Genomic DNA, 26,031 nt, shown 5'->3' on the forward strand with positions numbered 1-26,031 from the left:
CCCGACGGGGGCAAAGCTGAACACAGACGCAATCCTTGCAAGTGTTTTTAAAGCTCTTTACTTGCTGGAGTCGTAAAGTGAGCCTGGTGTTTGAGGCTGGCACTCGTTTGATGTTGCCTATTCCAGATGCTTGGGCCTGTGTGTGGGGTCCAGGCGGCATCCTTGGCTGGCTCTGCAGGGCCTCCTGCGGCTTCCTGTTGTCAGACTCTGAGCGCTGTGGGCAGGCCGTAGTGGAGGCTGCAGATGTGCCTGCCGACGGCGCACAGCGCTCTGCGTTCTGCTGGCTCTTATGTGAGTTAACGAGGCGGGTGTAGCCCCTGTGGAAGCTGGTCCCGAAGGCAGTAGAAGGGCATTTATGTGTTACAACATGGTGCGTTCATCTTTCTGAGATGGATCCACAGAAACCCAGGCTGCTCTTTTGGGAGTGATGCCCTTGTTTCTGTTCATCAGTCGTGAGTGCCAACACTGCTCTCTTTTGTGACCGTGGAATTGTCCCAGTGCTCCTGGCCAGCACTTTGGAAGTTAGGGGACGATTTGCCAACAGCCCCCGTGGAGTGTCTTTCTTGAGTGTGTTTGAGCTGAGCCTCCCCCTTCTCTCTTTCAGAGGACTACCCCAACGGCACCTGGCTGGGGGATGAGAACAACCCCGAGATGCGGGTGCGCTGCGCCATCATTCCCTCCGACATGCTCCACATCAGCACCAACTGCCGCACGGCCGAGAAGATGGCGCTGACGCTGCTGGACTACCTCTTCCATCGGGAGGTGCAGGCTGTGTCCAACCTCTCGGGCCAGGGGAAGCACGGCAAAAAGCAGCTCGACCCCCTCACCATCTACGGGATCCGGTGTAAGTGCGGGCCTTCCTGTTCTCGCCTCCCTTAGTCTGTGGACGTAGGAAGAACCTGGCTGGAGGGTGGGCCCTGCGAGGCAGTGTTTCGGGGATGAGTCAGGACCCACACTGTCAGCTTGGAAAGGATGCTGGCGTCAGAACCAGCCGCGGAGCAAGGATAGGGATTTCTGGATTGACGTTTCCTGTAGTGAGTGTTGCTGGTGCCCTGCCTGTGGAAGGACCCTGGGGACGGTGAGCCTTTCAGCCCCTGCCTTCACTGTCCTCAGGCCACTCGAGGAGGAGAGGAGCAGGGCCGGAGCCTCCCCTATCCCCCACTGACCACAGCCTTCTCCTGGGCTTCCCAGAAGCAGGAGTGGGGTGCCACCTGCCTCCCTTCAGAGAAGGCTCTGTTTATGGGCTGACCACCCTGACCGTGGCCAGCTCTTGTATACTGACCTTACCAGCCTGCGACCTAACACAGCTGTGCAGGTATCTTCCTCTGTGAAGAGTGGTGTGTGCTCACCTCGGTGATCACTGTGTCACCTCGATGAATCTGATAGGAGCAGGCGTGCTCACATCCTCTCATAGGCATCCCTGGCCTGACTCTCACCATTGGCTTATTCACCCCATAGAGTCTGCCTGACTGCAGAAGGCATTTGACATGGCTTATAATAAAGACCTAAAGTAAATAAGCACGCGAGACATGAGACTTCTAACAAAAGGGTTAGGTAGTCGTATCCAAGAACGCAGGTTCTGGAGAGTTGCTGCAGTTGAGTGTGAAATTGAAGTCTAATTTAGCAAAATCAGTCACCCCGTATCCATGATCTCATACTGACAAGGGCTGCCGTCCCATCAGGAAGGAGCCTTGTCCTGCACACAGAACTCTGACATCGGTCCGTGAACCTTTCTGTTAGGAGTGGCGAGGAGTAGAAAGGCTGACTTTTTCAGTAGCTGTTATAAAAATGGTGGAAAGATTTCTCATCGTGCTGTTTATACTCTCCTTTGGTTAAAACTGAAGGTTTCATACTGACTGCAGATTTTCCTGACACTTGCTGAGAGATGAACCCCGGTCTCAGCCTTACACTAAGGTGGCTTGTCATCCTGGTGTCCCTGCTTCTTGGCCCCAGGCTTTCTGCCACTCCCATCTGACCCCGAGGGTTGTCAGTCACAGACCCAAAGAATCATTTTGAGTAGCTTCCTGAGAAACTGTACGTGTAACCAGACGACATCAGCCCCTCTGGTGGGGATAAAGCAGTTCATGGATGAGTAGAGTGTCGCAGGGGTCAGCTGACTTGTCCTAAGGGCCACATGGTAGATGTGTTAGGTTTTGTGACCCATAGGGTCTCTGTTGTAACCCCTCAGCTCTGAAAGCAACCATAGACAGAATTGTAAACGAATGAGCGTGGCGGTGTTCCAATAAAAAGTTACTTTCAAAAGCAGGCAGCAGGCCGCCAACCATCTGCTAACCCTTGCTTTAGAGCATGATGCCGACCGGGACCCTCCTGGTGCAGAGTGCAGGCGTGGCACGTAACATGCATGCAACCTTAGGTCACGTAGGTCTGCTGGGTGACAGAGTACCATGTGATGGTGTGTGACAGTATGACCCACAGTGCAAAGCACTGTTGGGATGTGAAGATGAACAAGAAGGGGTCCCCTCCCACCCAGTGTGGTCACATTGCTGTAAACAGCCGCACCCCCCAAGAGTGTTACAGGGAGCCTGACCGTGCTGCAGGGTTGGAGGAGTAGAGAGGCTCCGTGAGCTGAGTGGCCTGAATTGGGCCTGGGGCTGGGTGGGGATCATGGCCTCTGGGTGGTGGGCCACTATTCCCATAGAGGGTGACGGGGCTACTGGGATGTGAAGGTGGAGGGTGGTTGCTTCTGATTTGGAGAGATCCCTTGGAATATCAGTCCAAGGAGTATGGGCTTCCTGGGTATGGGCTCTGACACACAGGTGGTTAGGCAGAGCCCTGGAGAATGTTCCAGAGAGGTGGGGGCGGGGAAGCTGGGCAGGGTGCTACTCAGAACAGCAGCACACGGTGATGGGGCCCACACACTCTTGCCCAGGGGGTCCTCGGGGCGTGGGGAAGACGCTGCATCCACAGTCAGGCAAGTGCTGTTTGCCTTACTGGAGTGGGGCTGCCAAGCTTTCCCTCACTCTGGAAACACTCCTGCCTTCCCAGGGTGTCACGAGGTGGGAGATGAGTCTTGCGGGCCTCTGCCGCTTACTAGGGGCTTAGCAAGAGCTGCCCCCTTGCACCTGGCCCTGCACATTCCGGGGCATGTCCCCAGGGCAGTCAAGGTTATTGGCTGTGCTCACCAGCCACAGGCCCCATGTGCACCCGCTGCCAACTGGGCCTGCCTCCCTGGGGTTCTGGGCCACGCCCCCTGGAAGGTAGCATCCTGCTGGTGCTGCAGCTCTGCTAGAAGTCTCTCCAGTCGTGAGCTCCCGTGGGGTGGAGGCGTGCCCATGTCCGCACCCACGGCACCTGGTACTGCCAAGATGTGCTGTGAGCGCCGCTTTTGAAACAGCTCTGGGGAGAGTCTTGGGCAGGGCGGACCTTCAGGGAGGCTGTGGAAAAGGATGGTGTCTTCACGGGGTGTGTTGAAGACTGTTGGGGTACGGCCCAGGGTTGTGGCAGAGGAAGCAGAGTGGAGTGGACACATTCCAGGGATTCTGGAAACATGAGCAAGCCTTGGCTTAACAGAAACTCAGAGGGTCACCCTTATCGCTGGGTGCTGTGAAAGATTTTTTTTTTGTATAGAGGATGACTGATTTACCATCATAAACTTTTGACTTAGAAGCAGAATAGTTCTGTTTTACATTGAAGCCAAGTGGCCTGTGAGTGTTTTGGCGGGAAACCGGGCTGGCCTGCGTGTGTTCTTGTGGGGGTCTCAGTGGGGGCAGCCCGTGCCTGGGAAAAGGGTGGTGGGGTGTCTGGGGGCTGGCAGAGAGCTGTGCAGACAGCTGCTTTGTGTAAGCAGCCAGTGTTGCTCTGTACGTTTAGCTTACAATTTCTTTTTCAGGCAGGGAAGCCTGTGAGTGTCCTTAAAATAGAGGAATTCCTGACCCAGAGTATATACATTTGCTACTTTTGTTATATGCAGTTTACAAAGAATGCAGAAGTGTCTTTAATAAAAAAAATCACTGAAAACGTTGAGATAGAGCGTTCCTGTGGAGTCCTCCGGGAGAAGCGGGGCCTGCCCTTACCATGCTGTTCTTTCCTGTCCCTTGTTAGCGCACGATAAAGCCACTGTTGAGAGAGCAGACCAAAGCCTGGTAGAAGAGACATCAGGGGTGTCCCAACCCATACCCTGGAACGAAGCTAGGCGTCTAGCTTTCGGCATGCACACCCGGTCCCCGGAGGCCACCTCTGTCTGCAGTTTCACAGCAGGAACAGTGAGCTGGGTGCTGGGCCTGGGTAGACTGCAGGTCTGGCGAGAGTCGCGCTGTGGGTGACTCTAAGCAGCTTTAGTATGGACAGACTGAGCAGAGGCCGTCAGTTGAGTTTACAGTCCAAGGCGGACACAGCATCCCTAAGAACCACGGCTCTGTCATGCAAGTTCAGAGTAAGTGGATGGTCCATGTCTTCATTTGAGAGCCGGGAGGGGACTGCCCTGGGACCCACATGCCTGGCCTGTTGGTGCGAGGGACGAGATGAGTTGAGAGGAGAACAGAGGGAGCACCCAGTGTGGTTGCACACAGTTGTCTGCCCATCTCACTTCTTTAGGTCGCGGCTCTTCTGAGAGCCTGGCCTTATTCTGAGTACTTGTAGCTCAGCGCCCCTTTAGTGGCTGGCGGATGTGTGCGCCAGCAGTAGTGTCTTATGGGGGAGGGGGTGCAGACAGACGGAGTTTGAGTCAAGACTTAGGAACATTAACCACATGGCTGTGGGCTAGTCCTTGTGCCTCAGCTCCTTCATCCTCACCTGGAGAGAAACCTTGCACTGCTGTCTGGGGTGACAAGGCAGGGCCCACTCTGCCTCCACACTTATTAGGTCCTTCTGATTTCGCCTCCTACAAACTCCTGAGAGAGGTTGTCCACGGGAGCCCTTGCTTCTCCCCACAGCTCCCACTCCAGTCTGACTCCTGGCGGAGCTGTGTGCAGGGTGAGGTCCTGCAGGCTGAACACTGCCTTCTCAGTGTGAGCACTCAGGTGGAATTTTGAAATGTTACAAGTCCTTGTTGACCTTGTCTCCCTTCGGCCCAGCGTAATTCGTATTGCTGGTTGTTGCTCAAAAACCAGAACAGAACAAATGAGCGAACAGATCAAACTACCAAGCCCTGAGCTTCAACAGCAGCAAGTGTGACATCGGCCACTTTGTCATGACCGCCTTGGTCCCTGCTGTTTCCGCGGACTCTGGGTGACACCGACAACTTCCGTGGTTGGAAACCTGCTGCTGCCACAGTCAGCCGAGTCCAGCTTACTGTGGAGAAGATTTTCATTTAAATTTCTCTTTTCCATTTGTCAGTAGAAATATTTTTCTCCCTTTCTTTTTCTGGGGAAGAAAACTCAGCATTTTGAGACATATAGTATGCAGTGTTTCTGAGAGCCGCCTTTCCTAGCGAGGGATGAGAGAGCAGTAGTACATGAAATAGGCCACGAAGAAAACGTTAGCTTTCCGGGATGGCACCTTCTTTAGGGCTCCCAAGGGTTGCTGGGCCTCTAAAAAACTTGAATATAAACCATATAGTTTGTACGCTGTATGCAGAAGTGGCACATTGTTGTAACTTTAAAAGATTTGGAACATGTTCCTCAGGGATGTGACCTAAAAATGTAAGCCATTGGGTTTTCTCCCCTGGATTTGAGAGTGCGGCCTCAGCTTTTCACTAGTGGATCATGTCAGGCTCTGCTTAGACTCCACAGTGGAGTGAGACGCCAGTCTGTATGCGTGGCTAGAAATGAAATGAAGCTCACATCAGAACTGACAACTCCAGATCTTCGAAGACGTCTCTAAAGAGTGCTGACATGGATAAGAGATCCCCATGAGACTCCATAGCAATTTGGGGAAATCTTGTTAATTGGCAGACATTAAAGAGTCATGCATTCACAGAGATTGTGGTCGGTTGTTTTCAGATCCGCCATGCTAAGAGAAGACAGTGTTTCATGATGGAACGTGGTGGATAACACAGAAGCTGCGTTCACACTCAAGTGCTCAGATGCACTTCCCTAGTGGGGATGCGTGTTGCAGGGTGTGTGAGGGTCCTGTGGCTGCTGTAACAAAGTACCGCAAACTGTAGGGGCTTAAAACCGCAGCTCTGGAGGCTACAAGTCTGAAATCAAAGTGTTGGTGGGGCCACACTCCCTCTGAAGGGTCTGGATGAACCTTTCTTTGCCTCTTCCAGCTTCCCATGATGGCCAGCAGTTTGCCGCCTTCCTGGGTTTGTGGCAGCATAACTCTAATCTCTGTTTACATCGTCACACGGCCATCTTCTCTGTGTCTCCATTGTCACACGGCCATCTTCTCTGTGTCTCCATTGTCACACGGCCATCTTCTCTGTGTCTCCATTGTCACACGGCCATCTTCTCTGTGTCTCCATTGTCACACGGCCATCTCTGTGTCTCCATTGTCACACGGCCATCTTCTCCGTGTCTCCATTGTCACACAGCCGTCTTCTCCCTGTCTCCATCATCACAGAGCCATTTTCTCTCTGTGTCTCCATCATCACACGGCCGTCTTCTCCCTGTATCTCCATCATCACACAGCCGTTTTCTCTCTGTGTCTCCATCATCACACGGCCGTCTTCTCCCTGTATCTCCATCATCACACAGCCGTTTTCTCTCTGTGTCTCCATCATCACACGGCCGTCTTCTCCCTGTATCTCCATCATCACACAGCCGTTTTCTCTCTGTGTCTCCATCATCACACGGCCGTCTTCTCCCTGTATCTCCATCATCACACAGCCGTTTTCTCTCTGTGTCTCCATCATCACACGGCCGTCTTCTCCCTGCGTCTGCATCATCACGTGGCCATCTTCTCCCTGTGTGTTTCTCCGTGTCTCTTCTCTCCTTATAAGGATACTAATCATACTGGATTTAGAACCCACTGTATTCCAGTATGACCTCATCTTGACTTAATTAATCACATCTGCAAAGACGCTATTTCCAAGAGAGGTCACATTCTGAAGTCCTGGGAAGGACGTGATTTTGGGGGACACTTCAGCATAGTCTGGGTTCTCTAGAGCTTTGATAATAAGTGCTTTGTCTTACACAGCTTCCCTGGGGGCCTAACACGGGTCTTTGGTTATGCTGAGGCACCAATTTGTCTGGAGAACTGGAGGGAAGGTTGGTCTGTGTGGACTGGGGGTGAGAAGGAGCCTGTGAGAAGTGGACAACAGTTGGGGGCCCTTGCTCCCAGGTCACCTGGACACTGGGCCTTGGAGAGCCCTGACAGTGGTCATTGGCTCTTCTTACAGAGTGAGGAGCTCGTTACGCCATTGTGCTTCTCACCAGTCACTGGGGAGAAGGGCCAGCCTGGGTCTGAGGCTGGGACATACTGGACACATGTGGTGCATGGAGTGTGAGTGAGGTGCTGGCCCCACCTGAGTGAGAGCACACAGCTCATCCCCCTCGCTCGGAGGGCTCTGGAGGTCTGTTGTTTGCCGAGGCCAGTGGCTTTCAAGTAGGACTGTCGTGTTAAGACAGGAGTTGCTGGTGCTCAGTTCTCTGCGTTTCTTCCCCTCCACTTGAGAGCACATCAGCAGTGAGAGTGTTTTCATTCCTCGGTGACTGCTACGGCCCATGCCACCCACCGAGCATGCGATTAGGAGCTCTGTTGGTTTTATTTTGTCTGTCCTTTCCCACAGTGCTGCTCAGCCCCTCTGTGGGCTCGTTATTTGAGAGTCGGGAATCTGGTTTTATGATTTGAACCACCCCTGTTCATGATGGGCATTCTGGAAAGTGGGAAGGCAGCTCCCAGGGACGGGACTCTCTTCAGATCTTTGGGGGGGCCAGACAGCTTGCCAGGAAAGCAGACGGGGGCAGGTCCCCCTGGGCCGTCTCTCCGGGAGTGGCCGAGGGGGCTTTCCTGCTGAACGGCTCTCTCCTGAAGACGCTGAGGGGGCTGAGCAGCTGCCTTACCTTCCAGAAGAGATGCATTCCCAGCTCCCTGGGGACCCTGAGGCTGGGCAGCGCACCGGAAACGGCCTCAGAGTTGCTGTGTCTCCTGCGCAAGGCGGGCAGGGTGACCGCCAGGCTGTGGGGTGGCCCAGGAGCAGAGGCATGTGGCCTGAGATCCTTGCGCATCTTCCGTGGCCTTGAGTGTCCCTGGTGGGGTTCTCGGGTGCTCTCGCGGGGAGGGGCGGAGTGACCGCGGCATTTCTTCTCTGCTTGGGTGGGCGCTGGGAGGCCTGAATTTTAAGGCTGGTTCTCACTCCTAACTGATCATTCGACTGGGAACTGAAGTGAGGGTAATGACATTCTTTATCATAACATTTTCTTATGAGCATCAAAGAACTTAAGAGATAAAGCCCTTCAACAAGGGTGACATACCAGTTCAATTCAAAGTAATCTTTTTATCACTCATTATAAGATTTTCCCTCCACCATTCATTAAGCTGAGGTTGCTCGCTGCTGTCAGAAAAGATGAAGACCACTTTTGGAAAAGCCAGAGGAGGCCGCAGCTTCAGGCGCCACGGAGCAGTCGGGGCTGCTCAGAGCCGGGTGGCTGCTCCTGCATGGGGGTCTGCCCTCTGCCTCCCACCCAGCCGGCTGCGGGAGGCATCGCGCTGCAGGTTCGTGAGCTGGCTTTCCTTGGCAGCCGTCAGGTGGCGTTTGCCATCCAGTCGGAGTCTTGAGCTGCTGTTGGAAGGAATTATATGTAATAGGATGTCTTAGGAGAATTTAAAAGTGGATAATATATAACCAAATGAATGTGTATTTTTTCTTCAGCGACTGTAAGCCAGATTTTGAATGGGCAAATTGGTTTTTACAAAGTTGAACTTAAATTTTAATGTTTTCGTTCATTTCTTATATGTATACACCCATGTGTGTCTTGTGTATATTCTTTTCTCTTACTTGCAAGTTCTTAAGATTTTTTATAATCTCATTAATCTCTAGAGGCATTCGGAATGTTTTTCCCTTGAGGGTGAAGATATGAGGAGAACAGGAGGATGGTTTTCAGATGTTTCTCTTTACTGAAGCTGCCTGATGGGTGCTTTGATACGGTGTGCGATTGCCATGCCTCTTCTTTCTTGGAGACCACAGTGGCTGGGCTCCTCTGCAGCTACACTCAACAGCTGAGCTCTCCTATAACCACGTAACTGTAGTTAATAGTTGGGTTCTCCTGTAATTAGTCAGTGATTGAGTTCTCTTCTCGCTAAAGTTGGTGACTAGCGTAGAAACTTTTGAGGCCACCCCGTGCACCTAAAGCCAAATGCAGGAAATATCAATTGAGTAATGATTCTGTGATTATTTTAGAGGTGACCTGAAAATCAGAAAGCAAAGAGTTGCTCCTTCATTTGTGTTTCCTCTTATGCATGAGTGTTAGAGCACTGACACTATTGTAGGTTATTGTTCTTTCTGATACTATAAATCCTACTTCTCTTTTTTATCCAGATCACAGAAATTTTGATTGTCATTATATTTAGAATCAAAGATGTCTTAAGTATGTGCTTATAGAAAAAGTCAAGTGTCTTTCCAAGACAAAAGGAACTTTTGGTACTTAATATAGTTCTTGAGAAAGCCGGCACTTCCTTTGTTTGGATTATTTCTAGTATTTTGGTCTCGATGGGAGCGGATTTTAGGGATTGGGCATCAATTTAATTCTCAGTAGATGGTCCAAACTTCATGCTCTTAGTAGTCAAAACAGGAAGTTTTTCAGCTTAATCTTTTTATTATTAAATTTTTGAATTTCATCCATTTATTTTCCTGTTAATCAGTGAGGTTTCACGAGCCAGCTAGAGAGGAGGTCATCCTGTTTTAGAGCATTTCTCATGGTTCCCACGTTTGAGACCCTCACTTTCTGTTGATTCAGCACAAAGAAGAGGTGATGGAGTCTAGGGAGAGGTGGGCGGGGTCTCCACCTGCCACCTGCTCCTCAGGGGCCTCCCTGATCCCTGGTTTCCGCGCGGTTGGTGAGGGGATCTCTGGGTGCCATGCAGGCTCGCTGAGAGCGCCACCTGTAATCTGAGAGGTTAACAAATGTGGGTGCTAGTGAGACGCTCTGTTGAGCGCGGGAGGAACTCCTGGGGGACTGTGAGCTGCACGCGCCCTTGGTGGCCGGGCCCTTGATGGCCATTCAGCTGGGTGTGTGGGGCTCTAGCAGGTAAAGATAATCTCTGCTCTTAGGAGGTTTTCATTCTGATCGAGGAGGCAGGTGACAGGAAAGTTACATGAGCCAGCTTCAGACTCAAGTAGCAGCAAGGAACGTCCTGAGATGAATTGTAATCACCGTCAGTTAACCAACATTGCAGCATCAACTGCGGGCCCACGTGCTCCTGGGTTCTTGGCATACATGGGTGAACAAAACAAAGATGCCTATGTTTGTGAAGGAAACAAAGAATAAACACAATAAACACACAAATTCTCTGAAATGTTAGAGAACCAAGCTGGGGGTGGAGGTGGGAGGGACTCTGGCCTGGTTCAGGGCTGGATTACTGAGGTTGCATTTGAGCCAGAACTTGAAAGTGAAGGAGACAGCTGGGCAGGTGGAGGGAACAGAAGGAATCCTGAGCTGGCATTTGGAAAGGCAGTCCTGATAAAATGGCCGGGATCCTCGATCTTATCCTTCATGTTCAGGACATTAAATGCCATCTGTGAAATCAGAGTGGAGAGAAGGGTGTGAGTGTGGAGCATCTGGGCGGCTTGTATGAACCCTCAGCACCTACCTTGTTGCCGTACTTGCATATGGTGTGAGTGGATGAGGGCAGTCATTTCAAAGTTAAATAAATGAGAGGAATTTATAACATACAACAGGCGTGCCTGTAGGGGGAGGTCCTGGCCCCAGTAACGTTTTTGTGTTCAGGTTGTTCCCAGACAGCCAGGACCCAAGGAGAAGGCCTTCGTCTCATGGTGCTTTTATTTGGGGTGTGTTCTTTCAGGTCACCTGTTCTATAAATTCGGAATCACAGAATCTGACTGGTATCGGATCAAACAGAGCATCGACTCCAAGTGTCGGACAGCCTGGCGCCGAAAACAGCGAGGCCAGAGCCTGGCCGTCAAGAGCTTCTCCAGGAGAACACCGTCCTCGTCCTCGTACAGCACTTCAGGTACGCGTGTCCTCGTCCTCGTCCAGCACTTTGGGTACGGGTGTCCTCATCCTCGTACAGCGCTTCTGGTATGGGTGTCCTCATCCTCGTACAGCACTTCTGGTATGGGTGTCCTCATCCTCATACAGAGCTTGAGGTATGTGTGTCCTTGTCCTCATGCAGCACTTGAGGTACATGTGTCCTCGTCCTTGTACAGCGCTTGAGGTGCACTTGGTAGAAGAGCCACGGAGCAGCTTGCACTGTAGGCCTCGGGGGAATGGTCCAGGGCGAGGCTGGCTCACCCAGCGGGACCTACAACTGTGCTCAGAGTCCAATGACTGATTCTGTGCACACTCATGCCGTATAAGTTATTTAGGGAGTGCTGCTTATGTGATAGGCGGGGAACCTCAGCCAGACCCGTTGGAGGCTCTCCGTGAAGTTTCTGCTCGGAGGGTGTCAGACCAGGGCCTCTGCTGCTGATGCCGCCTGGGTCCGAAGCAGCAGCAGGAGTTCGATCAGGACCCTGTCGGCGCTGCGTGGAGCAGCTGCATCGCTTCCTCCCTCTGCCTGGCAGTTTAGCTTACTGCTGGCTTATTATTAACATTTGCGTGGTGACTACATACGAAGGGAAGGGGTGGGTACTAAACTCTCTTTACGCCTCTTTTGAGTTCAGGAGCTCAGTTAGACTTATCTGCAAGACAGTGGAAACAAATTCCCTTAGACTTTCCTTTCAGGCTTTGTTGGAGGGCTTGTTTTTCCCCAGAAAAATGTTCACTAGGAATGGCAGTACGACTTTAGTATTGCCTTTCACCCAAGACATCTCAAAATATTTTAACAAAAACATTTTTCTTTTCTCTTTAACTCCCATAGTGGCTGCCTTGGCAGCGGCTCTCAGAACCTGAGCCTTGACTGGGGTCGGGGTCAGGATTCAGGGGCAGTGGTGGGCAGGGTTGGCTGGAACTCTTGCTCTGGAAACACCACAGTGACAAAGCAGGTCACTTGGAGTCCTCTCAGAGTTTTATTCTGTCTGAACCCGACCTCAGGAAGTGCTTTTCCTCTGGTGGTTTTGGTAGTTACTGGACACCTCGCCTTAACTTGCTGGTGGTTCCTGCAGCGGAGGGGGCCGGCTCCTGTGGGCCACACAGGTTGTGGCCCCAAACAGTGCTTTTGTGAGTGGCCTGTACTGAAGCCTCCCCATGAGTAATCCAGGCCTTTCTCTTAACATTAGGAATTCTGTCTTGAGCACTTAGAGAGGGAGCAGTTGTGGGGGATGCTGAAGCAGTGCTCCCTGAAGAGCTAGACTGGCTCTGTGGGCCTCGGAGGGTGGGCGTGGGGAGTGTAGGTTCCAGGAGGTAGGTTGCAGCCCAGCTGGGGTTTCGCCTCTTCACTCTGGGGCCCACGTGGCTCAGCGCAGAGCTGGACACACAGCAGCTCTCAGAGCACGTCCTGAGTGAACGAGGAGGAGTGCTGAGATGCTAGAGCTCTCTCCGTGTGAGGATTGCTCTGGCCCTGGGCATCCGGCTCTGGAGGTGCCCGAGGCGGAGTGGAGCAGTACTTCTCCTGGCTGACTGCCTCTGTTACATTAGATCCTGACAGAGTAGAGTACCTCCGTGCAGTGGCCTGAGGCTCCACACTTCTCGCAGGTCCCTGAGGGATGCCTCAAGCTGGTCTGCCAGGAGCCGGGGTGTTAAGTCTGCTAAGCCATGGTTGGGTTGCTGGGCCGGCTGACCTTGAGTCTGCTCCTGACCTTGCGATTGGAGACTCAGGCTGTCTTTACCTTCCACGCAGGGTTTGACGTGTTATGTGGCTGGTGATTTTATAATTTGTTTTTATACTTATTTACTTATTATTGTTTGTTTCTCTTCCACGTGTTAGTGTTTCTTTCAACTGAATGACAGTAATCCAGTTTAACGGTAGCTCGTTTCTTCAGTTACTCTGTTTGTAAATATGTCAGTATTTCTGCTGAGATGCTGTGTTTTTGCATGATTCTTGGGTGCCACTAGCCTCTTTGGATGGTGAACAGCCACCGTGTGAGCCTGTCTTCAGGGCCTGTGTCCCCAGGCAGGCTCAGCGTGTGGGAGCATGAGCTCGGTGTCTTAGGATGGGCCTTTTGGAGTGGACTCTGTCTGAGAAATCCCGTCAGCTGGCTGGTTCCCGGTGGCTTTGAAGAACCACAGACTCAGGCAGCGCCTTGCCTCTCTGGGTGACAGGCGGCTGTCTCAGGGGCACAGGGCCTTGGGCCCAGGCGGCAGGGCTGGCCTTGTATTCCTGTTGAGTCAGCTGTCTTCCCACTCTCGGGAGATGGATATTGTACCACACGAGGCCATTGCTGCCTTGACCCCGGTCTCTGTGCCCAGTGTCTGGAGTGGGAGCGAGTTCAAGGTGGGGTTCTTAAACAGAGGGAGATTAGCATAATTATGGTCCCTTGGCCTTTAGGTGTTTATTTGTCTAGGGAGAACTAAGGATAAGTTTCTGAGCTGTTGTATGCAGCCTCAGGCTCCCGCTAATAAAGCGCAGCAGGGGCGAGCCCGCCTTCCTGGAGTCTGCTAGAAGCCCGAGGCTTCCCAGCCCCAGGGCGGCTCCCTCACAAGCTGGAATAGAATGCGCTTTGAGAGAAACAGAACGTGTTCTTCTTTTGTCAGACTTTTTTTTTAAAGTACATTGCTTTGTAAGTTTCTGTTGGTTTATTTGTTCTCTATTTTAATATACTGCATACTTGGCTAAAATTAGATAAAGCAAAGTAGGTGGTTAGTTAAAGGGACTTCTGGCATTTTTGTCAATTCCTTTTGCATAGTCTTGGCCTAACAAAGCAAATCTGATATTTAAGACTATTCTGGTGAGAGAAATAATTCAGTAAAATGTAATTAAGCCAGGATTCCATAAATTTGGAGTTGGTGGTAATTCCAGCTAGAGTTGTCTTGTTGATCGAATTATCAGCAGACAAAAAAGGAACTTCCAAGTAAACGCTATAAATGCGATTCTGAGCCAAGGCTGGTCTATTTCAAGCTGAATTGGTATAGCCAATTTGAACACAAACCATAAAATCATTAGCTTCAAGAGATTTTTAAAAAATAAGTTTGGTAAAACATTTGTGTTGCACTCTCCTATCTGGCAACACTGTGTAAACTTTTATATGTGCTTGAGTTTGAGATGATGCATTTTATTGTTTCAAGTAGGAGTCAGCGTTTTCCCCTGCAGGTCTGCTGGTGCATGGAAGGCCTTACTGGGCGTCTCTTTAGTACCCAGTGTCTTACAGCTGCAAAGAACCCACCCTTGACAGTCCACTGCCCGCAGCTCTGTGTGTGCAGCTGTCTTTCCTCTGGACGCAGAGAAGAGCCAGGCCAGGGGAGCGGGGAGAGGGGCCTTCAAGGGGCCTGCCCTTCACTTCACTCTCTTCCAGGGGCGGTGCAATCTGGAACCTTCTCCGTGCTCTCCCTTGGCCTTACGTCAATGTGAGCACTCTTGTCTGCAGTCACTTGCTATGGCTCTTGGATCATTCTTGATCACAAGCAAGTAACCAATGCAGTTTTTTGCACTGGACTTTGATATTGGCATAAATCATAAAACATAGACTTACATTGTCTTCTTGTGTAAGTTATAGGGGGCTGTTGATTAAATGGTAAATTCAGTAATTTGAATCTTAGGTTTGGGAACTGTGTACATCATACCCACAAATCGTATCTTCTGTGGTTTTTTTAAAACCTGGAGTCTGTCACTCCTCTTGGCTATATCTTTGAAACATTTGAGAACGAGAAAAATCAGCTGATTTTTATTAACATTGGAACAGAAATTATTTGGGAATCCACTTAGTTATATGGTTCTGATTAACTAGTGAAGTGGACTTTAAATGTTTGGTCACATACCCTCTTAAAGAGGTTTGAAAAGTGTGTTCTTCCTTGCATATTTTCAAGTTGACATTTTAAAATGTTGACACCTAAAATGTTCCATTATGCTTTTAAATAATTGAAAAGGATGTAATGTCTGGCATATTGCAAGTATTAACATTTTAATATTATATTACTTTTTGAAATGTGTTGTAGAATCTTATTTACCATGTCAGTTTGATGCCTATCATTAAGCTATTAAAAAATACATTGAAAAATTTTTCTTCATAATCAGACGTTTTACATCTTTCTTTTTTTCCTTCCTTTCATCTTAACATTCCACTTCTCTCATGGAATTTCATCCTAATGTATAAGTTTTGGTGTTTTAAAGATTTTTATTGATCAATCCATTATAACTCTGCAACAAAAATATGTGTGTGTGTGTGTGTGTGTGTGTGTATGTAAAATTAAAATCTTTTCTGAGCCCTTAATATTCTAAGTGTTTAAAAAAATTCTTCTGATTGAGATATCATTACATTAAAATTAATACATCAAAACAAGCATATCTCATTTTGGATTAAACATAGAAAGTAAAATTTTATTAGAAGTATATCTTTAAATGAGTGGGTGGAGCTTTTTTTCCCCAGTTAGTTTAATTATTCATGGACAAATATTACTTATTTCTGGTCTAAAACAGATTAGTCTCAAGTTTATTTCTACTTTTCCTTCTCGTTGATACATCCAGAGGGACTTCATTTAAGTTGATGAGGAATCATCCGTGTCTATGAATAATCAGGTCTGTAGACTCCTTCTGTCTGCAGATCAGAAATATCGGTTATTGAACACTTGTTACTAATGATTTCTACAAAAGGCCCTGGCTCCTCCTTGGGACGCGTTGACTGGAGTCTAGGAATGCAGAATTTCCTTTCCTCCTCTGTGAGAATTTGGGTTGGGGCAGAGGAGGAAGCTCAGAGGTGTGCCTGCATGGCTTGTCTGCTGGCTGATTGCTAAGGACCATCTACCTTTCCCCGCAGAGACCATGATGAGCACGCCGCCACCTGCCACGGAGCTGCAGCAGCCCCCGCAGCAGGCCCTGCACTACGCCCTGGCCAACGCCCAGCAGGTCCAGATCCACCAGATCGGAGAGGACGGCCAGGTCCAAGTAGTATGTACCGTTCTCGCTAGTCTGCCTCTGTGGACAGAGAGGGGAGGGTGTGGCCCAGGGAGCGGGGAGCCCACCACCAGCTCTCCCGGTGTTTCTGGATCACATTGATCGCTTGGGTCAAGGTAAAAGTGCCCTTTTAAATTAGAAGATGTGAGTGGTACAAGCTCTTACGTTTCACAGATGAGGGCAGTCACCAAACGAACATGTCATTGTCACTGGCCCCTCGTGGCTTCATATGTGTACTATACCAGGTGGCCACTGTCGGCTCTCAGGGTCAGGCCATTAAGCTGTCCCTACTTCTGTCCGTCCTCCCAGAAGGCATCAAAGATGTAGCATAGATATTTTCTCAGTTCAGAAGCTTGGGCACCTTTTTGCTGTGGGAAGAAGACAGTGTTTCCTTCGGGAGTCAGTGGAGAAAGCTGGTGGCCTTAGCTGTAGCACAGCACTTCCTTTGGACTGTCTGACAATCACTAAGCTCGTGTGGGTACTCGGCTCAGTGGGGGCCCGTCACAGCCTGCCTCCCCTTCCTCACACGATGCCGGCCCAGGGAAGTTCCCCCAGACTCCCCGAGGGGCCTGTGGCCCAGGAGAGCAGGAGGGCGGGAGTTTGCCAGCGTGCCCTGGGATCCTGTTGATGGCTGAGTCACACCCAGCCTCTTGTTCATGCCTGCATCGCCAGGGCTTCTGCTGGAACCTGACTCCTGTCTCAGGGCGGCCTCCATTTGATGTTACACTCAGCACTCTGCCTGGAAAGGGTGGGCTTGCAGAAAGTGCTGACGAGTACTTTTAATAGGGTTTTTCTTCTTCTTCCAAAGGAGATGAGGCAGTTATAAATAGTGAATTCTTTGTGTGACAGTCACAAAGGCAGTTACTCTTATCTTATGAGTAACAAAGTTCTTTGAAAGAATTCCAGAATAGATAACTTTGCTAGAGGGTTTACACAGACACAGTAAAATGAAAGCATTGAAAATTCTACAGTAGTTTATTTTAAGACCCATGTTGATTAAGGTAGAATTTTAAATAAGATAGTGGGTATTTGTTTCCTCTAGCTAAGTTAAGATTTTAGGAATTATTTGTTTGCCTGTATCTACAAACAGAAATGCACTCTAGTTGGGTTCTTTGATTTTTTGGAACCACGTTTATTAGTGTTTCCTGCAGCTGTTTAAATAGTCATGTAAGTGTTTCTTTGGTTTAAGAAAATTTGCCTGACCTGTTTTCAGTGTAGACACATGTGCACATCACCCCCACACACCTCAGCGGAGCCTTCCCGCAGCCCAGATCGCAGAGACTGCCTGACAGTCCCCAAGCTTTCTTGTCCCTCTGAGTTGATAGTATGATTTTTAAAAAAGCTGTCATTGTAATTTTCTGGAAAATTTCTGTTTCTGTTCTTTTCTATGTGTCCTTCAAATTTTTAAATTTGCTTGTTTAGTAACATTCAAAGATTTAACAGATTTTTCCTAGGCTGCATTGCTCCTTTAAAAATGACTGCAGAATATTCTGTATGTGTTATTTACTAAAAGTTTAACTTCCAAGAGGCTATTTAATAAGCCTGTGCCATGCACATATTACATTGCCTGATTCAGGAGTTAGTTGTCTTCTCTTGAATTGTGAGCAGATAATCAAGAACAAAGTTTCAGAAAGTGTTTCCTGTTTCGTCTTGTTTTCATTTTCTTCTGATGCTTCTTGGTGTCTTCTCTTGCTGCGGATCCCACAGGGTCACCTCCACATCGCCCAGGTGCCTCAAGGGGAGCAGGTGCAGATCACGCAGGACAGTGAGGTGAGTTGTGGCCGCCAGCACTGCCCAGGCCCGCCCCCTCTGTGCCAGCGGGCTCCTTCAACTCTGATCTTTGTCAAATGAGGTGAACAGCTGGGAGTCCCCAGATGACACCGACATCCAGCAGTGGCCACTCGACTCCTGTTCCCTCTGGCACAAACCCCAGGCCCTGCCTCCTCTCCACGCCTTCTTGCCTTTGCTGCACTGCTGGTTCATCTGCAACCCCACGTGGTTGTCTTTGTGAACACTTGCTGTGTTGAGTTTTTACTCCTGGCTGGAACTGCCTCTAAACACCATTCTCTCCTTGCCCACCCCACTTGCCGTCTGAGATGCAGACCTGAGCTCCTGCCCGGGAGCATCCCAGTGTGCTAGAGTAGGAAGAGCGTGAGGTGGGGCCCTGCCCCTGCGGCTGTCACCTCCACATTCTCCTCGGCTCTGTCCTTGCACTGTGGGACCAGTGCCGTGTTGCGGGGTGGTTGGGATCTGGTGAGGCCGCACAGGTGAGTCCTGTGAGCTTTCAGTGCGGCTTCCAAGGCCCTCCACATACCTGTATTTCTAGGATGCCTCAGCTGCCTTAGGTTCATGAGATCCAGGCTGCTTATGACTGGTGTCGGTGCTTTGACATTCCACTTTTCTTTCATTTTAATCCGTGATAAGGACAGAATGTGAGAGCCCTTCCAGTGCTCAAGGGCTGCTGCATATGCGTATCGGGGTTTGGTGTGTGAAGGTCATGTTGACCCTGTGAGCTGGCTGATCATGGCGCTGATGATCTATGAGCCCATTGGGCAACACCTTCTCTTTCCAGCCTCCTATACAGGGCGTGGGTGGTCGGTGGCCATCTGTTACAGGGACGCTGTTGGCCGTTTCCTACAGCACAGGACAGTGTCAGTGTCAGATTCAGTGCCCTTGCCTTCCTTGGACCTCGTCCCGTGGCTGCAGAGCAGTGCACATGCTCCACTAGCTGGGCGTGGTGTGGAACGGCGTGCCCCCTGCAGCATGGGCCGGGAGCTGAAGCAGGCCCCAAAGATGGTCCCAGCCTCGTGCCTGACCTGCACTGTGGTGTGTGTTACACGGCTCTCAGGTTTCCCACAGACTGAGTTCAAAAGCTGACACAGAGCCAGCAGCAACTGTGAAAGTCCTGGATTGTCGAAGACCTTTCAGGAGACTTCTCTTGAGGGAGGTGTTTGACTTGCTTAGTGGTGCCTGATGGCTTTCCAGAGCTACTTTGTGACCGTTTATCCTCAGGTTCTAGTGGTGACCCAGGCTACCTTCCTTAAGTGAATAGGACACTAACCTCCCTCTGACTTTTCACTTCTCAGAACCCAGGGCCGAGGTGGAGGCAGCAGTAGGTACAGCGGTAGGTGCGCCCACCAAGCCGTGTATGAGATGCTTGCTGGGCCTCCGGTCTGAGCCGATGACTGTGCTAGGTGTGGCTGCTGTAGTGAGAGCTTGAGTCCGGGCTCCTGACAGCAAGGGAAGAGATGAGCAGAGGTTCTGGGGCGAGAACGAGGATACATGGCTAAATGAATTCCTGTGGATGGAAAGATAAATGCTGGTCAAATGAGGGGATTGGTTCATTCCTAGGAATAATCAGTTCCCTAATCGGCGTGTGGCCAGATGACTGAATGGGAGAAGGCACGTAGGTGTGGCTGGGGCGTCAGGTAGATGAAGGAGAGTGCAGAAGGTCCTGGAAGGCCTGACCATCAAAGTTAAGGAGCGGGGCTTCACTCTGCATAAAGCAGGGCCTGCGTGTCTGTGAGCCGGACGGTGACGGGGAGAGGAATCTGTTAGCTCAGTGTAGGGTGGGGTGCAACCGGGAGATGCGGCAGTGGTGCCGTAGGCCCGCAGGCTAACTGAAGGCGTTCCGTCGAGGGGCAGGAGGCTTCCTTTGTAAAGGGACAGACAAGTGGAGGCCACACCAGCAATTTAGAGGCATCAGCCAAGACCCCTGCCACTCTGGAAGCACGCGCTCTCCATCAGGGTCCCTTTGCTGGCAGCCCTCTGAAAGGAAGGAGGTTGATGTCATAGGAAAAGAGAAAATCAACATACATTTGCTTCTATGTTGTTTTTGCTAAAAAATCCTTAGAATGCTTCTTGAAATTCCATTTTTTATTATCAATTTTGCCCATTTTTTTTAGTTTACATAACTGAATCCCTCTTGTCTGTATTAATCCAGTATTTTTTGTTTCCATTAGGAATTGAATGCCATGAATTAGAAGAAATTGTGGATATTACTAAAGATTACTTTGCAACAAGTTAACGATGTGCAATTAGTCTTCTTATCACAATAAAACCTTACCTTGTTCATTTAAAAATTAATTATTTTGTCAAAATGAAGAGATCTGAAAAGAAACATTTATCAGAGCCTACTGGACTTAAAAACAATTATTATTATTTTTTAAACGAATGAAAATGAGTTTCCAACTGGTGAGATCCCATAGGCCTGTGGTCTGGTTACTTGCATTGAGTCCTGTCGGTTTCCTGGCCGTGCTAATGCGACGTCATATATGAGGTGGCCCAGCGGGGAGGCTGGCGATGGGGACGTGGCACTCTCCACACTACTTTTGATTCTTCTTGAGAGTCTGAAGTTGTTTTGAAATAAAAGATTAGAAAAAAATGACATTTTCATTTGGGGTCAGGACCAGGGGCAATGGATTTTTTGAGTTGGTTTGTTTTGTTTGCTTGTTTGTTTTTATAAGAAAAAATGGGGGCTGGCCAGGTGGCGCAGCGGTTAAGTGCGCACGTTCTGCTTCCGCAGCCCGGGGTTCACTAGTTTGGATCCTGGGTGTGGACACAGCACCGCTTGACAAGCCATGCTGTGGTAGGTGTCCCACATATAAAGTAGAAGAAGATGGGCACGGATGTTAGCTCAGGGCCAGTCTTCCTCAGCAAAAAGAGGAGGATTGGCAGTAGTTAGCTCAGGGCTAATCTTCCTCAAAAAAAGAAAAGAAAAAAATGGTACCTGTAAACACAGCTTAAATATTTGTTTTGGGGTTTTTATTGCCACAAAGGATTGAGCTTTTGTAGAATTGGTTTTGCTGGTTCTTCACAAATGGCATGGGGAAGTGCCTACCTCTGTCTAATTATGTCTTGAAGTCATGTTTGTCCTTGACCTCTCATTTTTTCATCCCTTTTGCAGGGCAATCTACAGATACACCACGTGGGACAGGATGGGCAGGTAAGTGCTCACCTGCTCTCGCTTCCTGCCTGCTTCTGTGGTGGATCGCCAGACATTGCACTGCTGTGGGGAGGGGGCGAGCAGCGGAGGGCGCCTCCCCCTCAACCCCGGGGAAAAACTGGCTTTCACTCCTGGTGGCCACAGATGCCATGAAAGACGTGGACATGTGGAGGGTGGGGCCCTGGGCTACATCTGCTGCTTTGGGGGTTTCGTGTAGCTCTTTGCCTTACAGATGAAACTCTGTTCATCACTGTTTTCTGTGAATTTAAATGAATGTTGTCGATGACTGTGTTTGTACGGTAGCTATATATTAGAATATTCTTTTGTTCATGTGTGAACTCCAATCACCGCCTTTTTTCTGATCTCCGATAAAAAGTAACTAAGCACCCCTGATGTGAACTGTCTTTACAAAGTGAAGTGTCCCAGCTGTGAGGGGTTCCAGAGAGTGATTTGCTTTCTAATATATTTGAGGATTTACATTTTTGTGTCCTTTCGAAGAGTTTGTATTAAAGACATATTTATGACATCTGAATAATTATGAAAGAGAGTCTGGAGGATGTTCCTTTTTTATAAAACATAACTTACGTACTGTAAACATAGAGCTCATTTACTATCATGATAATAATACTTGTTGTTATTAAAACCAAGTGCGTACTCCCCTCTGGAACACCCGTGGACATTCCTGTCGTCTTCCATGAGGGTCTGACGTCTGCTATGAAGGGGACGTGGAGAATGTGCATTCCTGGACTCGGAAATGAAGGGACGGCCCCACCCCTTGGGTTTTCTCTTGGATCCTCAGAGCACCTTGGGAGAAGTGTGACAGACCTTAAAGCATTTGCTTAAATTGGAGTTTCCTAGTTTGAAAGTTTCTTGAACATACACATGAGGTTTTAATCAGAGTCTTGAAGCATTGTTAATATACAAATATAACATAGCTGCCTTGGAAAATAGCCAAAAAGCCCAAGAAATGCAAAATTAAAGCAAACCCACAGTTGTTTCTTGTGAGCTGGGGCTGTCTTGGTGACAAGGCTGTGGGCCAGGCCCGGGAGCCGTCGGCTCTCAGCCGGTTTCCTCGGCGTGTTTCTCTTGCTCAGGGCAGATGTCCTGTCTAGGGCGGGAGAGGGCAGGGTCGTCATCAGTAATTCTCATCAGCAGTAGTAGCTTTCTCTTTGTTTTTGACGATTTAGTGATTCCTATTTATACTGGAAGTGAAATTTTATTCTAATTAAAATGTTGCTAAACTTTAATTCATGAGAAAAGTAGGTGTGTTGCCTTTGATTTTCCCTTTCTGTCTGTCTCTATTTCTGAGCAAAATTCCACTGGGGATTTTTGAAATAGAGTCAGGTTTTTAGATTACGTTAGTATTACGTTACTGTGCACGATTACAGACGACACCATCCCAGATAGATCATGACGGCAGAGAGTCCAGCTTTTGTGGGCAGGTACGGCAGGCACACGAGCTCCTGCCCAGTTCCCAACTCAGGAGGGACTCCCAGAGTTTACGTTGGAAGAGCTACCTTCCGAAAATTCTCCGAGTGCTTTCTGTGCTGCCCCTTCCTTCACCCTCACCCCACGCTGCCACCTTGCTTAAGTTCACCAGCGCACCTCGTCAGCCCGTCCCACCCGGCTGCCGATGCTTGATGTTTGTTCTTTTGCTCCCTCATCCAAGGCCCCACTAACTCCTCTTAGCAGCCTCTCCACAAAATAATAAAACTACTGTACGACCACTCTCTATGTTGTTACATAGATGATAACTTGTTAATCATCTGATTGTTTTTCTCTGTAAAGTCTCGTCCTGCCTTCCCACCTCCTCCTGGTTCCGTTGTCAGTCACCTCTGCAGGGCCTCCAGCCGGAGACAGAACTTAGTAAAGGCAGCACTGACACTGACAGTGGTTGGAGGAGTTTAATATCTGCAACTTTTTCTTTTCTAGAGGAAACTGCTTTCTGATTTAAAAACAGTCTGTGTTCATATGAAGCTGCCTTTTTCTAGTAAATCTGTTTAGCTAATCCTTTCTGGTGTTATTTTATCATTTGGCTACTTCTTGTTCCTATTAAGTTACCTGCTTGTAACAGTTTTGTTTTCTAAATATATTTGCGAAGGAGAGTGTTTCCCAAGACACAAACACCCCACTCCACTCGATGTCACTGATAGGGCTGACAGGGAACTCAGCTGTGCTGGGGGCAGGAACGCCTGTTATTCCATCTCCTGCCCTCTCCCCTCACCTCTTTCTCTCCCCCCTTCCCTTTCCGTCCCCACCTCGTCTCTCTGTCGTGCCCACAAGGGGACAGCGCTCAGGAATCTCAGGCTCTTTCTCCATCAGCCAGACGTGGCTTCTCCCAGGTCCCCATGTGATGGGAGCCCTTTGCCAGTCCTGGTATGAACGTTGGTGTTTGATTTACTAAAAGCTGACAACACAGGGCTCGCTCCAGTTTTATGGGGGAAAGGTGTTGAATGGCTGCCTCAACTCTGGGGAACAGAAAATCCTCCCGCATTCTAGAAACCCACAAAGAAATTTACGTAGTATTGTTCTTTTTGAGTTCATAGATCCACTGACCCTCTCATCTGCTTAATAGTAGATTCTTATCCAATAGGATTAACCATCATTTAAGAATCATTATGCAGCAACACTCCGAATCCTTACAGAGCAGCCAACAGTCATGCAGGGGCTGATGACCAAGCCCCTTGCCCTCATCTTCCACCTGCTTCCTGCTGCTGGGGGCCATGGAGCCCCTTCCCACCCGTCCTGTGTTAGGCCATGTTTGTCACCGGATTTCTCCTATTGTTCTTGCTTGTATTGAGTGACTGTTTTCTGCGTCAGCGCCCAGTTTCTGAGAAGGTACCTCTCCTCTTTGTTACCTGGGCAGGAAAGCGGAGGAAGCGCGTCTGTGCTCGCTCACTGCCGCTGCTGGTGGTGGGCTTTGTCAGGCTGAGCCCGCGGGAACTTCCTTTCTGGGAGTGAGATCTGAAGTCTTTATGACATTTACATAATCCTGGAACATTGTTCTGCCAGTGGACCATACTTTTTGAGTCATATTTCCTTCAAATTAAATATCACGAGATTCTTGTCCCATCCCATGCGGGAGCCGTGTGGGTTCTACCTTGCAGGGGCGTGGCCCCTGGCCGGTCTGTGGTGGGGTCAAATGAGTGTGTGTGAACATGTCTGGTGCTTTATAGACACAGGGGCTTAGGGCAGCAGCGTCCAGTGCTTTCAAACCGTGGGAAAGGGCATCAGGAAGGAGAGCCCACTTGCAGAGCAGTGGAGAACTGGAGGGTTAGTTGCAGCCACGTTTCGAGGCGTGGTCGTGGCAGTGAGCAGGCTTGAGGCAGCGCTGGGCTGTGTGATGCGTTCAGATGTTTCGTGTTCTCTTTCCCCCATCTTCAGCCGTGCGCATCTTCTTTTAGTGATCATTCCTCATCCTTCGTCTAATCTGCTGTTTTGAGGGGAAGCCTGATGGCTAAATTTCTTAAAAGTTGAAGTTACAATACAGACACTAATTCTGGTCAAGGGCTCTATGTGAGGGCATCTCCTGGGAGTGAGGTTCTTGGTCCCCAGGCCTGGTCCTTCAGCTGTTCATGTGCATTTGTGGCTTTGTTCCAAATGGTTCTTGTTGTTGGAAGTCACATTATTAAACTGATTCAAACTGCTGATTTCTGATGTCCCCAGTCTGACCGTAGGTACTATTGGAGTGTAAGGCAATTTCTTTCACTACTGTGTGCTACTGTCTCCTTTGTTACTCAATGAGTATTTTAAAATTAATCATTTACTCTCATGTGAATGAAGAGCAAATAAGCATATAGGGGACAATATAAACTTGGAAAGGTTTAACGGTGTTATTGCCTGTGTGGTAATTTAGGGAATGGTGGAATCTGTTTGAATAGGGGATAGGGTTGCGTAGTAAGTCGGATCTTGATCAGGGAAATTCGGAGAAGACTCTGAAGCTCAAGAGAAGTAATCCAGCGTGATAGCCACTCACAGAGTCAAAGGTGGACGTTTAGACAAACCATCTATAAATGTGCCAGCTTCATAAAATAATTTCTTGAGATGTAAGGGATTTCACTCTTCTGAGTTAGTGTTAGGTATAATAGAATTTTTAATTTGGTATGGATTTTTGGAAGACTCTGAAAAATGAAAACAAAAAGCCTCAAATATTAAGAGCCATGGGGTTGCAATGTGCAGTGAGGTAGATGAGATGATTTTTGGATGCATTTTAAATGAAAAATGATGGCCTTTCTTACGAATTCATGGGAACTTTAACATGGGGTGATATGGCTTTTAGGAAAATGGACCAGTTGGCCTCTTCAGGGAAGGCAGTAGACCAGTTAGCTGCTTCAGGGCAGGCAGGTACACCAGTTGACCGCTTCAGGGAGGCCCGCTTGGTGCATTCGCTCTGCCAACCAACTGGACCTCAACTGTGTGAGTCATCCTGCCCCTTGGGCTCTTTCTCACCCACTGTAAGGCTGTGAGTGGTGGGGCGCCCTGGCCCCTGAGCAGTGCTGCCTGACCCTGGACAGCTCCCACAAAGAGGAGGATTTGCATTGTGTAACAGCTGCCGGCCTGCCTATGGAACAGCAACTTTGTGCTATGTGTGGCTGCACGGCATCATGTCCACAGTAAGGAAACAGTTTCACGTTAGGACTCTAGAACCCCTTTTTCACTCACGTACGCACATGCAATTGGAACAGATTCACAAAACAATATTTAGCCTTACTGCATGCTAGTTGCTTTAATACTTTTCATTCCAATGTCTGTTTTGCTTTTCCATTTATTTTCTTTTTATCTCTTTTGAATACTGGTTGTGACGCATTAAGTTGATTTCATGACCCACAGTTTGAAAAGTATTAGAATAGATGACCGGTAATGTCTCTTTCTTTTCTTAAGAGCCTGTAGTTCTAAGCTGTTGTAATTAAGTAATTTTTTAAACGTTTACAACTATGTGGAGTTTATACTCTAAATATTAATACATTTTCCATCTCATTTTGATAAGTCAAAAGATAATTGGAAAGATAAATCAATAGTGTAGAAAGCTTTTTTAAAAGTCACATTCAAGCTTAAGAAAAATCATTATAAACACCTTAATC

General features: G+C 48.9%; 1 protein-coding gene across 18 annotated transcripts in view; it reads left to right on the forward strand.

The window, feature by feature from the left end:
• Positions 1-26,031, forward strand: part of BANP (BTG3 associated nuclear protein) — a 117,839-nt gene that overhangs the window by 62,523 nt on the left and 29,285 nt on the right. For 8 of the 18 annotated variants that reach the window (XM_014738369.3, XM_070262155.1, XM_005608487.4 and 5 more), the window contains 5 exons: positions 605-844; positions 10,864-11,031; positions 15,869-15,999; positions 17,704-17,775; positions 20,912-20,950. In XM_014738369.3, the coding sequence (XP_014593855.1) occupies positions 605-844; positions 10,864-11,031; positions 15,869-15,999; positions 17,704-17,775; positions 20,912-20,950 (650 nt within the window). Of the gene's footprint in view, positions 1-604; positions 845-10,863; positions 11,032-15,868; positions 16,000-17,703; positions 17,776-20,911; positions 20,951-21,598; positions 22,210-26,031 lie in introns of those variants that run through there. The other 10 variants (XM_070262152.1, XM_070262157.1, XM_003364645.5 and 7 more) reach the window with 3 other exon arrangements.

The sequence above is a fragment of the Equus caballus genome, chromosome 3, assembly GCF_041296265.1.
Source record: "Equus caballus isolate H_3958 breed thoroughbred chromosome 3, TB-T2T, whole genome shotgun sequence".
Classification (NCBI taxonomy): Eukaryota; Metazoa; Chordata; class Mammalia; order Perissodactyla; family Equidae; genus Equus; species Equus caballus.